At 43.4% G+C, this 16,711-nt stretch overlaps 1 protein-coding gene across 3 annotated transcripts in view; it reads right to left on the bottom strand.

Moving 5' to 3' along the window:
- The window catches only part of CHRNA7 (cholinergic receptor nicotinic alpha 7 subunit), a 139,306-nt gene that overhangs the window by 14,734 nt on the left and 107,861 nt on the right, over nt 1-16,711 (bottom strand). For 2 of the 3 annotated variants that reach the window (XM_001164138.5, XM_016927864.3), the window contains exon 5: nt 1,418-1,497. The exons of the other annotated variant lie outside the window; for it this stretch is intronic. In XM_001164138.5, coding sequence (XP_001164138.1) covers nt 1,418-1,497 — 80 coding nt within the window. The remainder of the gene's footprint in view (nt 1-1,417; nt 1,498-16,711) is intronic. 3 annotated transcript variants of the gene reach the window in all.

The raw sequence follows: 16,711 nt of genomic DNA, 5'->3' as shown, positions 1-16,711 counted from the left end.
AAGCGGATGCTTCGAGAAGCCTGAACAGCTGGACTTCTTCAATCTCTTCCAATATTATTGGGAGGTGTCTACCATTGACAGGTTCACTCGCTCCTTTGTTCATTCAGGGATAAATGCTAAGGTGAGCAAAGGCTGACTGTGCCCCCAGATGCTTGTCACCTGCTGACAGGGAAGGCATGCAGACAGCAACTGAGAAGGCACAGCCAGTATGTGTGGTATGTGAGTGGTGTGAATAGTGTATCTGGTTTGAGTGTGCATGCCTGCATGTGTGTAAGTGGTGTGTGTGAGGGTTGTGAGTCGTGTGTGAGTGGTGTGTATGAGTGGTGTGTGAGAGTGGTGTGTAAGTGGTGTGTGTGGAGTGGTGAGTGGTGTGTGGGTGGTATATTTGTGTGAGTGGTGTGTGAGTGTTGAGTCGTGTGGGTGGTATGTGAGTGGTTGTGTGAGTGGTGTGATTGTGAGTGGTGTGTGTGTTGTGTGAACAGTCTGTGTGGGTGGTGTGTATGAGTGGTGTGAGTGGTGTGTGTGAGTACTGAGTGGTGTGTGTGAGGGGTGAGTGGTGTGTGGTATGTGTGAGTGGTTGTGTGTGAGTGGTTGTGAGTGGTGTGTGTGTGAGTCGTATGTGTGAGTGGTAGTTAGGTGTGGAGGTAATTGCAGGTTGCCTCTGAGCAGAAAGTTAAACAGCTGCAGTGTGGGAGATCACCCTGGAATAAACACATTAAAAATCTTCTAAAAGATCAAAAACCCCAGCTGTTCCTATCAATATGCTAGTGCACACTCTGCATGCACCTCCAGGCCATAAACCCATTTCCCTTGCCCTGTGAATCGACTGAAAAGATGGACTGGTGGGAAAGAACCAATCCAGGGAGCACTTAGCCTTGGAGGTGAGACACTGTTGGGAAGAAGTCAGCCGCTAGAGAGCTCTCCCTTGAAACCACCAGACCTTGCCTGTAACCTGCGTGTGCTCTTTAGCGCACGCACTCAGGATCCCGGAACTGTCACATCTCACCCCCGGCAGCTGGAGCGCTGCACCTGCCAAGACACTGAGTCCCGCAGGGAGGAGGATGGCAAGCTGGAACTGAGAAGCAGAGCCTGGAGAGGTGGCTTGCCAGGCTGGAAGGTGAGGTGGCCACTGCCCGGCAAAGGAGACTCGCTGTACTTGTACATTGGCTTTAAGGCACACATGGCAGAAAATAAGGACATAGTGGCAAAGACGGCTTGATTGAGACAAAAGAGGAGGATGGACTTCTGGGGGTAGAAAGCACACAGAAGCACAGAAGAGAAGAGAGAGGAAGACGTGGGAGTGAGCAAAGGCGAAGCAAAGAGCTGGTCCACCACACGGGGGCACCGGCCAGACTGACTGACACCCAAACTCGCTTCAGTTTTCTAACTGGAAGAGGACAAAGGAGGTGCAGCTTACCTGGAGGCAGGTACTGGCAATGCCCGGAAGAATTCACCAACACGTTAGTGTGGAATGTGGCGTCAAAGCGCTCATCAGCACTAGAAACAGGAAAAGGACTGCATGAGCCAGTGCCACCAGGCTGTGGATTTCCCGAAGCCCTGGGGTCTGTCTTTGATGGAGCAGCAAAGACCTTGAGAGGGGCCCCTGTCTGTCCTCACAACCCCACACCCCGCCTGAGAGCACCACTGGGGCTGGCCTGGGAGGTCTTCCCCGGGCACAGCTTGGAAGGGCCAGTGTCTACCCCCATTTCAATTTTCACACCGAACTGGTGATTTTTCTCACAATGTATATAAAACCAAGCTCTTAACCAAATGAAACCTGTAAACAACTCTGGAGGACATCGGCAGATGTGACATTTTCATGGTATCTAGAAGAACAGAGGGTGGGTGAGGCACGCTGCCACCCTGTGAGCCTCATGGGGCAGGGTTTTCACTTGCTGTGTCCAAAGCTCTAGTTCCAGCCTCTTGAAGCGGACCCACACTTGGTTTGTGCTTCACATATATATATATATATCTATATATTTTTTTTGAGACAGAGTCTCGCTGTGTTGCCCAGGCTAGAGTGCAGTGGCATGATCTCGGCTCACTGCAAGCTCCACCTCCTGGGTTCATGTCATCCTCCTGCCTCAGCCTCCCGAGTAGCTGGGACTACAGGTGCACACCGCCACACCTGGCTAATTTTTTGTATTTTTAGTAGAGACGGGGTTTCACTATGTTATCCAGGATGGTCTCGATCTCCTGACCTTGTGATCCACCCGCCTCAGCCTCCCAAAGTGCTGGGATTATAGGCGTGAGCCACTGTGCCCAGCCCACATATATATCTTGAATGACTGAACTGCAGGTGCAGGAGGGAGCTGGACACCACAACCCCAGAGGGCTTCCAGCTCCACAGTTAGCGATGAAAAGAAGGAGAGTGAGGGAAGACAACAGAAGTAAGTGCGAGTTTTAGACGGATGCACCTCTGCCCCTCTCCGTCCCCTGTTCCAGCCTCCTGCAGCCAGGAGTTAACAACTGGGATAAAGGACACACACCCACACACACACAGCCCCAACAGCAATTACACCAACAGCCTGTACTAGCCTTGTCTTCTTTCATTTTCTGGATTCTGATGTGTTGACATCTGGGGCTTTGCTGACTCTGGAGGCCCCCTGGAGAGATAGTAAACAACTCTGGCCTTTCAAACACAAATCAATCAATCCAGAACCCATACCCCCACCCAAACACATCCTTTATCAGGCTGTCACACTGGGGTTGACACCAGTCCTGCTCTCATCACTGCAGGACCAGGTAACGGTCAACCAGGAAGAGTCCCTATGCCCCAGGGCCTACTGCAATTATTCTAAGGAGCTAATCCTAAACCTAAGCCTGCGTGCCCTGCTCCTCCCTTCCTGCCTGCAGAAGCCACAATGAAGGAAGGCCCTTGCTCAAGTTTCCCGCACTCTCTCTGCCTCCCGCGTGGCCCTGGTGCCTCCCTGTGTCCCTGCATGTGCTACGCTTCCCTTTTTTTTTGAAATGGAGTCTAGCTCTGTTGCCCAGGCTGGAGTGCAGTAGCACGATCTCGGCTCACTGCAACCTCTGCCTCCTGGATTCAAGCAATTCTCCTGCCTCAGCCTCCTGAGTAGCTGGGATTACAGGTGCGTGCCACCACTCCCGGCTAATTGTTATATTTTTAGTAGAGATGGGGTTTCAACATGTTGGTTAGGGTGGTCTTGAACTCCTGGCCTCGTGATCCACCCCCACTTGGCCTCTCAAAGTGCTAGGATTACAGGCTGAGCCACCGTGCCTAGCCTGTCCTTCTGCTTCTAAGGAACAGTGAGTAAAACTGCTTTCCTTCAGGACAGTCACTTCTGTGTCTAAGTGTCTCACCATGCCTGATTTAAACCAACCCTGGGTACCCTTAAAACACAGCCCTACTGGTAAAGAAAAATAAACCACCTCAAAAAAACACAGGCAGCCAGTCAAAGTACCAGCACCCCACAGTAAAGCTCCCTTCATTTTGGCCACTATGGCCCCTGCAGGAGCTGCCCATGACTACAGAGCCTCAGGCAGCCTCTCCCATGTCTGAGATTCCTCAAGCGGAAACTCAGAATCACAGATACCGGAGGACAGTCTTCAGCATGCGACACACAGCGGAGGATACACACCAAAAAAGATCCAAAAAGAATGAGTCAATGAAAAGAAGGAAAAATCACTTCTTAAGAAAGTAATCTCCTCACAACATTCAAGAGGATATAGCAATTAGAAAAAAGAGAGAAAAATGGGAATTAAAGGTATGATTTATGAAATAACTTTTTATGAGTAGGTGGGAGGTTTGGCTGATAGAAATCACAGAGATCAAACGTAACACAGAAAGAAGACAGCGTAGAGGACAAGGCTGGGGGAACTCGCCTCACGCACAGAAGCTCCATCAGGGAGAGTGGGAAGGAAAAAATTAAGAAATAACACGAAGACACTTCTCACAGCAGAAAAACCACCCAAGCATGAAGGCAAAAAAAAAAAAAGGGGTTTTCAAGAACATTAAAGCCTTGAAGAGCTTGTTCCCAACATATATTTCCTTGGTCAGCTTTGGAACAATGAGAGTGAAACCTGAGAAAGAATACACTTTTAGACTAAACCTGGAGATCAATAAGAGATTTAGAGGATGACTTGAGCAGGAGGCCTAGAAAAAGGTGGGTCCAAATCCCAGCAAGACGTTAAAGTACTGAGGACAGAACCAAATGGGTTCAGAGCAAGAAAGAGGAGATATAATGAGCTGAAAAACATCATGGACTTGATTAAGGACACAGTTTTAAACATTCTTATAATAAGAAAAAAGGCAACCAGAAACTCTAGGAAAAAAGTAGTAATTGTATGAGAAAGCCATGATTTGAATATGAAACAAGCAAAAACGTGATGAAGTTTAAGGGAAGGAAGAAAGGGGGATAAGGGGGGAAAAAGGGGGAGAGTGAGAGAAAGGAGAGAGGGAGAGAAGGCGAGAGCCAAGTTGTCATGAAAGGACACATCCCCCCCTTACTTCCAAAAACACATAGGGAAAGAGAGAGGAGGAGGTAGGATCAAGATGTAAATATTCTTTGCTTGACCGTAGTCTGTATCTGACTGTTAATGAGTCACATTATAAATGGTGATTGGGCACAAAATAGCTGAAAATATGGACCTGCACAAGCTCACTCTGGATAGTATCATGATCTTCAAGCTAGGTTCTCCGGAGCCCCGAGACCCTATGGAGGCGCCTCAAGGTTTCTGGAAATATTTACCTCCAATATTTTAGTTCCTTTGAATTTGAAAATGGTAATAAAAGTCACACACTCAAAATGACTATTAACAAAATTTTAACTCTTAGAGACTACCATTGTGTTAATTTATGTGTCCTGTTTAACTCCTTTTTGCATGGAAGTTAAACTAAAACCTCTCTGGCCATGAATTTGCACACATTTGAATCTCTTATAAAGGAGTCACCAAATGAGATTTCAGCTTTGCATTGCTTTTAAAAAATTAAAGTCTGTCCCTCCAATTACATGGCATCTAACCCGCACCAGACGTGGGATGCGTTCCCCCATCAATCACCCTCAGTAGCAGCAACATAGAAAGCATGGTCTATAGTCTGGGCACAGTGGCCCACACCTATAATATTAGCACTTTGGGAGGCCCAGAGGGGAGGATCATTTGAAGCCAGAAGTTTGAGACCAGCCTGGGCAACAAAGCAAGACCCCATCTCTACAAAAACAAAACACTGACAAAATTAATCAGTGCAGTGACATAAGCTTATGGTTCCAGCTACTCAGGAGGCTGAGGCAGGAGGATTCGTTGAACCCAGGAGTTTGAGGCTGCAGTGAGCTATGTTTGCACCACTGCCCTCCAGCCTAGGAGACAGAGCAAGACCCTGTCTCTAATAAAATAAAATAAAAACATAAATATTTTTGAAATAAAAATAAATTAAAAATTAAGAATAGTGTGGTTTGATGCATGTTATGGGGAACAAAGTTTTGCTTATTTTAAGCTTGGGTTTCTTCCTGTCTGATTTTCATATTTATAATCAAGACTGAGCATCTGTTAGATCAGTGATTCAACTCTGAAAAAAAAAAGTTCCTACAAGCCTTTCTTTCAAGCATTTGGATCAATTTAATTGAAGAGACTCTTGAGATCACAAGGCAAACAGGTAAAAACAAGATAAAAAAACTGTTGCCATTAGCAACAGCTTACCTGTGACTCAGTGATTTGTGACTCAGTGATTTCTGAATGGTTTTCATCCAAACAGAATATTGAGCTACATGAAATTGTAACACATAAATGTTATCAAAATCCAAATCTTAATACCCATGATGGTAGTTTTACGTTTCTTTCCCATAGGCAAATTGATTTGATAAGTACATAGTATAAAAGTAAACTCTTGTAATGGATTTGTGCTAATACTACTTTATCTGTTTTGAGCATTAGGGGTGGAGATAAGATGAGTTTGAAGAAGGGCCCTGTTGCTGAAAACTGAGTTTGAAAACAGCGATCTGAGGTGGGAAATGAAGAACCTCAGAAATGTGAGTGGCCAGAACCCCTATGAGGACCTCAGTGGCCACAGCACCGGCACAGCTTCCCCGGGGATGCCCGACAGATGCCAGCCAACAGTGACCCCATCACCAGTGCTGGGCAGCCCTGTGCTGGCAAACACCCATAACCGTGGAAACAGGGGTGGCGCTGCAGGGATTCATTCTCCTCCTCACTCCTCTTCTGTGTGTAAACTGTTCTGTATTAAATAGTCTGAAAATGGCCAAATATATTCTTTATTTTGACTACTGGAAGACACAGTACATCCACAGTTTGTGAAGATGCCGGCCTGTGGCCTCTCCGTCCTTGCAGGAGCTGCCTTTATCTGGCTGCCTTTGTCCTCCCCCAGCCAGCAATGACTGGGGCTCACTCTTGGTGTGAGGAGAGCTCTGAGCCCTACCCTCACCATGGAGGGGGTGACTGGGGCAAATGTAACTCAAACATGTAGGACGCAAGCTACATGTCCTTAGCGGGGGTAGGAGGAGGAGAGGTGTCTGCATAGGCTTTAAAGGATAGCCAGAGCTCCCAAAGACGGAAACGGATGTGGACAGGCCCCTGGCGGAGGGCATGGTGGGATCACACACTTGGAGATAAGCCAGAACGAAGGAGGCTCCAGGAAGGTCTGGCTTGCCCGGATCATGGTGTTTGCTTACACCATGTTGCCCTAAGCAGTGAGGCTGAAATCGGGCTTGGGAGCAAACCACTGCTTGGCCCCCCAGGCAGGATTCAGAAGCCCAATCCTTATGGGATTACAAGCTGTGCTTTCAGACGTCAATGGCAGTATAGGCAGGGGGAGCCCACGGGGCACAGGTGGACCCTGTGGGTGGGTCTGAGATCACACCTTTCCTTCCTCCACATCCCCTAGGATCCTCACACAATGGTGCCTGGTCTCATTCCTGCAGAGCTGCTGGCCCTGGAACAAGAGCCCTCTGATCCTAGGCTCAGCCTTGCCTCCTGCCTCAGTCAGCTCTGTAGCATTGACCTCTATGGCTGAGCACGGGAGGCCTCAACACTAAGCCAGAAAAGAAGAGAGTGATTGTGCCTCCACAGAGAAAGCATCATCTGACCCAGAAGCCCGGCTCTTATAACCTTGAGAGAAAAAGCCAGGGGTCCAGCCATCAAAGAAGTCCAGCAAGACCAACTCCCAATAGGGCACGTGTTCACCAGAATGAGCCTCTGCATTCAGGTAAAGATGAATAATAATAAAATAATAATAATAATAAGAAATCCAGGCACTCTGTCCTGCTGCAAAGAAAATGCTTCGCATGGGTTCAGGATGACCCTAAATAGTAAGGTCTCATGTGAAATCAATCCCATTCCCTCTGAGCTCTCAGCAACCTTGAAAGACTGAGAGAGAGGAGGGCAAGAGAGATGAAGATGAAATCTATCCAAAAAGGAAGGGAGGAGGAAGGATGATGCTCATCTATCTGATCTAAGGTGTCATTTACTTTAAATCTCTGAAGAAAGGGGAAAAAAAGCTGCCAATTCCCCAATTCCATGTGAAGACACCACTGACGGAAGCAATGCCCAGATTGCAGAGGGAAAGCAAGGCTGTTGAGAATGGGTAAATTTTCTGAACAGAAGACAGAGGGAGAGACACACCCTGTCATAAATCTTTTTAGTTCTATATTTTATTCTAAAATGTTGAGGGTCTGCAACCAGCAATGTGGCTTGTCACAGTCCATGACCAAAAAAGTCTTGAGTAGAATCAAACTTTTATGGTCATTTCTACCTGCCAGAGATTCCAGGAAGCAGAATTCTGAGGTACCAGGAGGAGGCTTCCAGAAAAATGCATTCAAGAATATTTCTTTTTTTAAAAAAAAGAAAATATTTACTTATTTATATTATTTGTTTATTTATTTATTTTGAGACAGGGTCATGCTTTGTCACACAGGCTGGAGTGCAGTGGTGCGATCGTGGCTCACTGGAGCCTCAAACTCTTGGGCTCAAGCCATCCGCCTGCCTCAGCCTCCTGGTAGCTAGGACTGCAGGCACGTGCTATCTGTTCATATTTTGATTTTTATTTTAGATTCAGGACATACATGTGCATGTTTGTCACATGGGTATATCGCATGTGATGCAGAAGTTTAGGGTATAACTGATTCCATCACCCAGGCAGTGAGCAGAGTATCCAGTAGTTTTTCAATCCTGGCCCCCTTCTCCTTTCCCCCTACAGTAGTCTCCAGTGTCTGTTGTTGCCATCTTTATGTCCATGAGTACCCAGTGTTTAGCTCCCACTCAGAAATCTTTTCTTTACCCACGAGTTGGCATATTAAATTGAATGTAACATGGGATATTATAACAACTGGATATGGCATAGGACGGATTACAGCAAAGCTATAAGTAACATGGGAGAAGATTAACACAGCAGATATCCAGTTTCTGGACTCCCTATTTTTGTTCCTTGTGTTACATGTCTATCCCTGACCCAGCAAAACATCATCTTAATCCTTACAGCATTATGAAAGTGTTGCATTTGGCACAGAAAGTCCCCCAACTTGGTTCTTTTTCTTTAAAATTGTCTTATTTTACTATTCTTGCTCATTACTGACCCTTTGCTCATCATTGTAAATTTTAAATTTACTTGTACAGTCTCATGAAGTCCCTGTTAAGACTTTAGTTGGAATCACATTAAATTTAGTTTTAATCACACTCAATTTATTTTGGAAAAATTTGGCATCTGGTATTGAGTTTTCCCAGGCATAAACGTGATACAACTCAACATTTATGTTGTTCTTTCTTAAATTTATTTTTTGGTACTCAACACCTGCAGATATTGAAAATAAAATTTGTGAAATTACATTTTCTAACTGTCTGTTGTAAGAATATAGAAACACATTTGATACTTCGATAGATCTTGTTTTGTATCAGATATATTTTTTCTAGACAGTCTCTAGGGATTTTCTATGTAAAAAACAGATATGGCCTATAAAGATGATAACAGGTTTATTCCTTATTCATAAACATTTTATTATTTTACTTGTATTACTATTGAAATTCATATAGTCACTAAGATATTTTTAAAGAGTGATGACACTGATATTCTTATTTTATTCTATGTTTAGAAACTTCTAATGTTTCAGCATTAAGTGAGACCCCTATGTCAGGTTAGGTGAAACTTCTTCCAATTACAAATGGGTTTTAAATAACAACTGATTTTTCTCCAACTACCAGAATGATCATTTATTTTTTTCTGCCTCAATCTTTTAATAGAATGAATTATATTAATGGACTTTTTTGAAAGTTAAACAAACTGTGCATTCCTAATAGAAGCCTAAACTTGTTAGGATTTATTTTTAAGTTATTGCTAGACTTTGTTATGCTGATATTTTAGTTAAGACTCATACATAGGAGTTGCTTCCAAGATGGCCGAATAAGAACAGCTCTGGTCTGCAGCTCCAAACGAGATCAACACAGAAGATGGGTGATTTCTCCAACTGAGGTACCTGGTTCATCTCATTGGGACTGGTTGGACAGTGGGTGCAGCCCACGGAGGGCAAGCTGAAGCAGGGTGGGGTGTCACCTCACCCAAGAAGTGTGCAAGGGGTCAGGGGATTTCCCTTTCCTAGCCAAGGGAAGCTGTGACAGACTGTACCTGGAAAAACAGTACACTCCCGCCCAAATACTGCACTTTTCAACGGTCTTAGCGATCAGCAGACCAGGAGATTCCCTCCTGTGCCTGGCCCAGTGGGACCCACATCCACGGAGCCTTGCTCACTGCTAGCACAGCAGTCTGTGATCGACCTGTGAGGCTACAGCCTGGTGGTGGGGAGGGGTGTCTGCCACTGCTGAGGCTTGAGTAGGTAAACAAAGCAGCTGGGAAGCTCGAACTGAGTGGAGCCCACCACAGCTCAGCAAGGCCTACTGCCTCTATAGACTCCACTTCTGTGGGCAGGGCATAGCTGAACAAAAGGCAGCAGACAACTTCTGCAGACTTAAACATCTCTGTCTGACACCTCTGAAGAGAGCAGTGGTTCTCCCAGCACGGCGTTCAAGCTCTGAGAATGGATAGACTGCCTCCTCAAGTGGGTCCCTGACCCCCGTGTAGCCTGACTGGGAGACATCTCCCAGTAGGGGCCAACAGACACCTCATACAGGTGGGTGCTCCTCTGGGACGAAGCTTCAAGAAGAAGGATCAGGCAGCAATATTTGCTGTTCTGCAGCCTCTGCTGGTGATACTCAGGCAAACAGGGTCTGGAGTGGACCTCCAGCAAACTCCAACAGACCTGTAGCTGAGAGGCCTTACTGTTAAAAGGAAAACTAACAAACAGAAAGGAATAGCATCAACATCAACAAAAGGGACATCCACACCAAAACCCCATCTGTAGGTCACCAACATCAAAGACCAAAGGTAGATAAAACCACGAAGATGAGGAGAAGAGCAGAAAAGCTGAAAATTCCAAAAACCAGAGCACCCCTTCTCCTCCAAAGGATCGCAGCTCCTTGCCAGCAATGGAACAAAACTGGACGGAGAATGACTTTGACGAGTTGACAGAAGTAGGTTTCAGAAGGTCGGCAATAAGAAACTTCTCCAAGCTAAAGGAGCATGTTCGAACCCATTGCAAGGAAGCTAAGAACCTTGAAAAAAGGTTAGATGAATGGCTAACTAGAATGAATAGTATAGAGAAGACCTGAAATGACCTGATGGAGCTGAAAACCACAGCATGAGAACTTCATGACACATGCACAAGCTTCAATAGCCGATTCGATCAAGTGGAAGAAAGGATATCAGTGTTTGAAGATCAAATTAATGAAATGAAGTGAGAAGACAAGATTAGAGAAAAAACAGTAAAACGAAACAAACAAAGCCTCCAAGAAATATGGGACTATGTGAAAAGACCAAATCTATGTTTGATTGGTGTACCTGAAAGTGATGAGGAGAATGGAACCAAGTTGGAAAACACCCTTCAGGATATTATCCAGGAGAACTTCCCCAACCTAGCAAGGCAGGCCAACATTCAAATTCAGGAAATACAGAGAACACCACAAAGCTACTCCTCAAAAAGAGCAACCCCAAGACACATAATTATCAGATTCACCAAGGTTGAAATGAAGGGAAAAAATGTTAACAGCAGCCAGAGAGAAAAGTAGGGTTACCCACAAAGGGAAGCCCATCAGACTAACAGTGGATCTCTCGGCAGAAACCCTACAAGCCAGAAGAGAGTGGGGGCCAATATTCAACATTCTTAAAGAATTTTCAACCCAGAATTTCATATCCAGCCAAACCAAGCTTCATAAGTGAAGGAGAAATAAAATCCTTTACAGACAAGCAAATGCTGAGAGATTTTGTCACCACCAGGCCTGCCTTACAAGAGCTCCTGAAGGAAGCACTTAACATGGAAAGGAACAACTGGTACCAGCCACTGCAAAACCACGCCAAATGGTAAAGACCATCGATGCTATGAAGAAACTACATCAATCAACAGGCAGAATAATCAGCTAGCATCATAATGACAGGATCAAATTCACACATAACAATATTAACCTTAAATGCAAATTGGCTAAATGCCCCAATTAAAAGACACAGACTAGCATATTGGATAAAGAGTCAAGACCCATCAGTGTGCTGTATTCAGGAGACCTATCTCACATGCAGAGACACACATAGGCTCAAAATAAAGGGATGGAGGAAGATCTACCAAGCAAATGGAATGCAAAAAAAAAAAAGCAGGGGTTGCAATCCTAGTCTCGGATAAAACAGACTTTAAACCAACAAAGATCAAAAGAGACAAAGAAGGCCATTATATAATGGTAAAGGGATTAATTCAACAAGAAGAGCTAACTATCCTAAATATATATGCACCTAATACAGGAGCACCAAGATTCATAAAGCAAGTCCTTAGAGACCTACAAAGAGACTTAGACTCCCACACAATAATAATGGGAGACTTTAACAGCCCACTGTCAATATTAGATCAACGAGACAGAAGGTTAACAAGAATACCCAGGATTTGAACTCAGCTCTGCCCCAAGTGAACCTAATAGATATCTACAGAACTCTCCACCCCAAATCAACAGGATATGCATTCTTCTCAGCACCACATTGCACTTATTCTAAAATTGACCAAATAATTGGAAGTAAAACACTCCTCAGCAAATGTAAAAGAACAGAAATCACAAGAAACTGTCTCTCAGACCACAGTGCAATCAAATTAGAACTCAAGATTAAGAAACTCACTCAAAACTGCACAACTACATGGAAACTGAACAACGGGCTCCTGAATGACTACTGGGTAAATAACGAAATGAAGGCAGAAATAAAGATATTCTTTGAAACCAATGAGAACAAAAACACACAACGTACCAGAATCTCTGGGGCACATTCAAAGCAGTGTGTAGAGGGAAATTTATAGCACTAAATGCCCACAAGAGAAAGCAAGAAAGATCTAAAATCGACATCCTAACATCACAATTAAAAAAACTAGAGAAGCAAGAGCAAATAAATTCAAAAGCTAGCTGAAGGAAAGAAATAACTAAGATCAGAGCAGAACTGAAGGAGATAGAGACACAAAAAAACCTTCAAAAAATTAATGAATCCAGGAGCGGGTTTTTTGAAAAGATCAACAAAATAGACAGACTGCCAGCAAGACTAATAAAGAAGAAAACAGAGAAAAATCAAATAGAGGCAATAAAAAATGATAAAGGGGATATCACCACCGATCTCACAGAAATACAAAATACTGTCAGAGAATACTATAAACACCTCTATACAAATAAACTAGAAAATCTAGAAGAAATGGATAAATTCCTGGACTCATGCACCCTCCCAAGACTAAACTAGGAAGAAGTTGAATCTCTGAATAGACTAACAACAGGTTCTGAAATTGAGGCAATAATTAATAGCCTACCAACCCAAAAAAGTCCAGGACCAGGCAAATTCACAGCCGAATTCTGCCAGAGGTACAAAGAGGAGCCGGTACCATTTCTTCTGAAACTATTCCAATCAATAGAAAAAGAGGAAATCCTCCCTAACTCATTTTATGAGGCCAGCATCATCCTGATACCAAAGCCGGGCAGAGACACAACAAAAAAAGAGAATTTTAGACCAATATCCCTGATGAACATTGATGCAAAAATCCTCAATAAAATACTGGCAAACAGAATCCAACAGCACATCAAAAAGCTTATCCATCATGATCAAGTCGGCTTCATCCCTGGGATGCAAGGCTGGTTCAACATACGCAAATCAATACATGTAATCCATCACATAAACAGAACCAACGACAAAAACCACATGATTATCTCAACAGATGCAGAAAAGGCCTTTGACAAAATTCAACAGCCCTTCATGCTAAAAACTCTCAATAAACTAGGTATTGATGGAACGTATCTCAAAATAATAAGAGCTATTTATGGCAAACCCCCAGCCAATATCATACTGAATGGGCAAAAACTGGAATCATTCCCTTTGAAAACTGGCACAAGACAAGGATGCCCTCTTCACCACTCCTATTCAACACAGTGTTGGAAGTTCTGGCCAGGGCAATCAGGCAAGAGAAAGAAATAAAGGGTATTCAAATAGGAAAAGAGGAAGTCAAATTGTCCCTGTTTGCAGACGACATGGTTGTATATTTAGAAAACCCCATTGTCTCAGCCCAAAATCTCCTTAAGCTGATAAGCAACTTCAGCAAAGTCTCAGGATACAAAATCAATGTGCAAAAATCACAAGCATTCTTATGCACCAATAACAGACAAACAGAGAACCAAATCATGAATGAACTCCCATTCACAATTGCTACAAAGAGAATAAAATACCTAGGAATCCAATTTACAAGGGATGTGAAGGACCTCTTCAAGGAGAACTACAAACCACTGCTCAATGAAATAAAAGAGGACACAAACAAATGGAAGAGCATTCCATGCTCATGGATAGGAAGAATCAATATCGTGAAAATGGCCATACTGCTCAAGGTAATTTACATATTCAATGCCATCCCCATCAAGCTACCAATGACTTTCTTCACAGAATTGGAAAAAACTACTTTAAAGTTCATATGGAAACAAAAAAGAGCCCACATAGCCAAGACAATCCTAAGCAAAAACAACAAAGCTGGAGGCATCACATTACCTGACTTCAAACTACACTACACGGCTACAGTAACCAAAACAGCATGGTACTGGCACCAAAACAGAGATATAGACCAATGGAAGAGAACAGAGGCCTCAGAAATAACACCACACATCTACAACCATCTGATCTTTGACAAACCTGACAAAAACAAGAAATGAGGAAAGGATTTCCTGTTTAATAAATAGTACTGGGAAAACTGGCTAGCCATATGTATAAAGCTGAAACTGGATCCCTTCCTTACACCTTATACAAAAATTAACTCAAGATGGATTAAAGACTTAAACCTAAGACATAAAACCATAAAAACCCTAGAAGAAAACCTAGGCAATACCATTCAGGACATAGGCATGGGCAAAGACTTCATGACTAAAACACCAAAAGCAATGGCAACAAAAGCCAAAATATACAAATAGGATTTAATTAAACTAAAGAGCTTCTGCACAGCAAAAGAAACCATCATCAGAGTGAACAGGCAACCTAGAGAATGGGAGAAAATTTTTGCAATCTACCCATCTGACAAAGGGCTAATATCCAGAATCTACAAATAACTTAAACAAATTTACAAGAAAAAAACAACCCCATCAAAAAGTGGGCAAAGGATATGAAGAGACACTTCTCAAAAGAAGACATTTATGCAGACAACAGACACATGAAAAAATGCTCATCATCACTGGCCATCAGAGAAATGCAAATCCAAACCACAATGAGATACCACCTCTCTCATGCCAGTTAGAATGGCGATCATTAAAAAGTCAGGAAACAACAGATGCTAGAGAGGATGTGGAGAAATAGGAACGCTTTTACACTGTTGGTGGGAGTGTAAACTAGTTCAACCATTGTGGAAGACAGTGGAAGATTTCTCAAGGATCTAGAACTAGAAATACCATTTGACCCAGCAATCCCATTACTGGGTATATACCCAAAGGATTATACATCACGCTACTATAAAGACATATGCACACGTATATTTATTGCGGCACTATTCACAATAGCAAAGACTTGGAACCAACCCAAATGTCCATCAATGACAGACTGGATTAAGAAAATGTGGCACACATACACCATGAGTACTATGCAGCCATAAAAAATGATGAGTTCATGTCCTTTGCAGGCACATGGATGAAGCTGGAAACCATCATTCTCAGCAAACTATCACAAGGACAGAAAACCAAACACCACATGTTCTCATTCATAGACGGGAATTGAACAATGAGAACACATGGACACAGGGCAGGGAACATCACACACCGGGGCCTGTCGGGGGGTGGGGGGCTGGGGGTGGGATAGCATTAGGAGAAATATCTAATGTAAATGACCAGTTAATGGATGCAGCAAGCCAACATGGCACATGTATACCTAATGTAACAAACCTGCACATTGTGCACATGTACCCTATAACTTAAAGTATAATAATAAAAAAGGCTTATACATTTATGAACATAAACGATATTTTATGCTGGGTGGAACTTGCCTGTAAACCTACCTTTTTGAATTTCTTTTTTAAAAACATACTGATCAAAAGAATGAAAAGATGAACTCCAGATTGGGAGAAAATATTTGCAAAAGACACATCTAATAATGAACTGTAATCCAAAATATACAAAGAACTCTTAAAACTCAGCAATAAGAAAACAAACAATCCAATTAAAATAATGGGCCAAAGACCTTAACAGACACCTGAGCAAAGACAATATAGAGATGGCAAATAAGCACATGGAAATATGTTCCACATTGTCATATTTAATACAAATTAAAAAAAAAACTGAGATACCACTACACATCTATTAGAATGACCAAAATCCAGAACACTGACAACACCAAATGCTGGCAAAGATGCAGAGCAACAGGAACTCTCATACACTGCTGGTGGGCATGAGAAATGGTGCAGTCACTTTGGAAGGCAGTTTGGCAGTTTCCTACAAAACGAAGCATACTCTTTCCATGTGATCCAACAATTGCCTTCCCTTGTATTTATCCAAAGGAGCAGAAAACGTGTGTTCACACAGAAACCTACATACATACGTTGACAGCAGCTTTATTCACAATTGCGAAAACTTGGAAGCAACCTTCAGTAGGTGAAATGGATAAACTAACTGTGCTATATCCAAACAATGGATTATTATTCAGTGCTAAAAAGAAATGGGCTATCAAGCCATGAAAAAAACATGGAGGAACCTTAAATGCATATTACCAAATGAAATAAGTCAATCTGAAAAGATTACAGACTGTAAGATTCCAATTATATGATATTCTAGGAAAAGTAAAGCAATGGAGACAGCAAAACAGATCAGGCCGGGCGCAGTGGCTCACGCCTGTAATCCCAGCACTTTGGGAGGCTGAGGCAGGTGGATCACCTGAGGTCAGGAGTTTGAGACCAGCTTGGCCAACATGACGAAACCCTGTCTCTACTAAAAATACAAAAATTAGCTGGGCGTGGTGGCGTGCACCTGTAGTCCCAGCCACTCAGGAGGCTGAGGTGGGAGAATCGCTTGAACCCGGGACGTGGAGGTTGCAGTGAGCCGAGATCGCACCACTGCACTCCAGCCTGGGCGACAGAGCGATACACCATCTCAAACCAAACCAAACCAAACAAAACAACAAAACAAAACAAAGCATAACAGGTCAATGGCTGCCATGGATTGCAGA

Source organism: Pan troglodytes, chromosome 16 (assembly GCF_028858775.2).
Source record: "Pan troglodytes isolate AG18354 chromosome 16, NHGRI_mPanTro3-v2.0_pri, whole genome shotgun sequence".
NCBI classification, from domain to species: domain Eukaryota; kingdom Metazoa; phylum Chordata; class Mammalia; order Primates; family Hominidae; genus Pan; species Pan troglodytes.
Note: the sequence above shows the minus strand (reverse complement) of the source record. Positions and strands in the feature narration are given on the sequence as shown.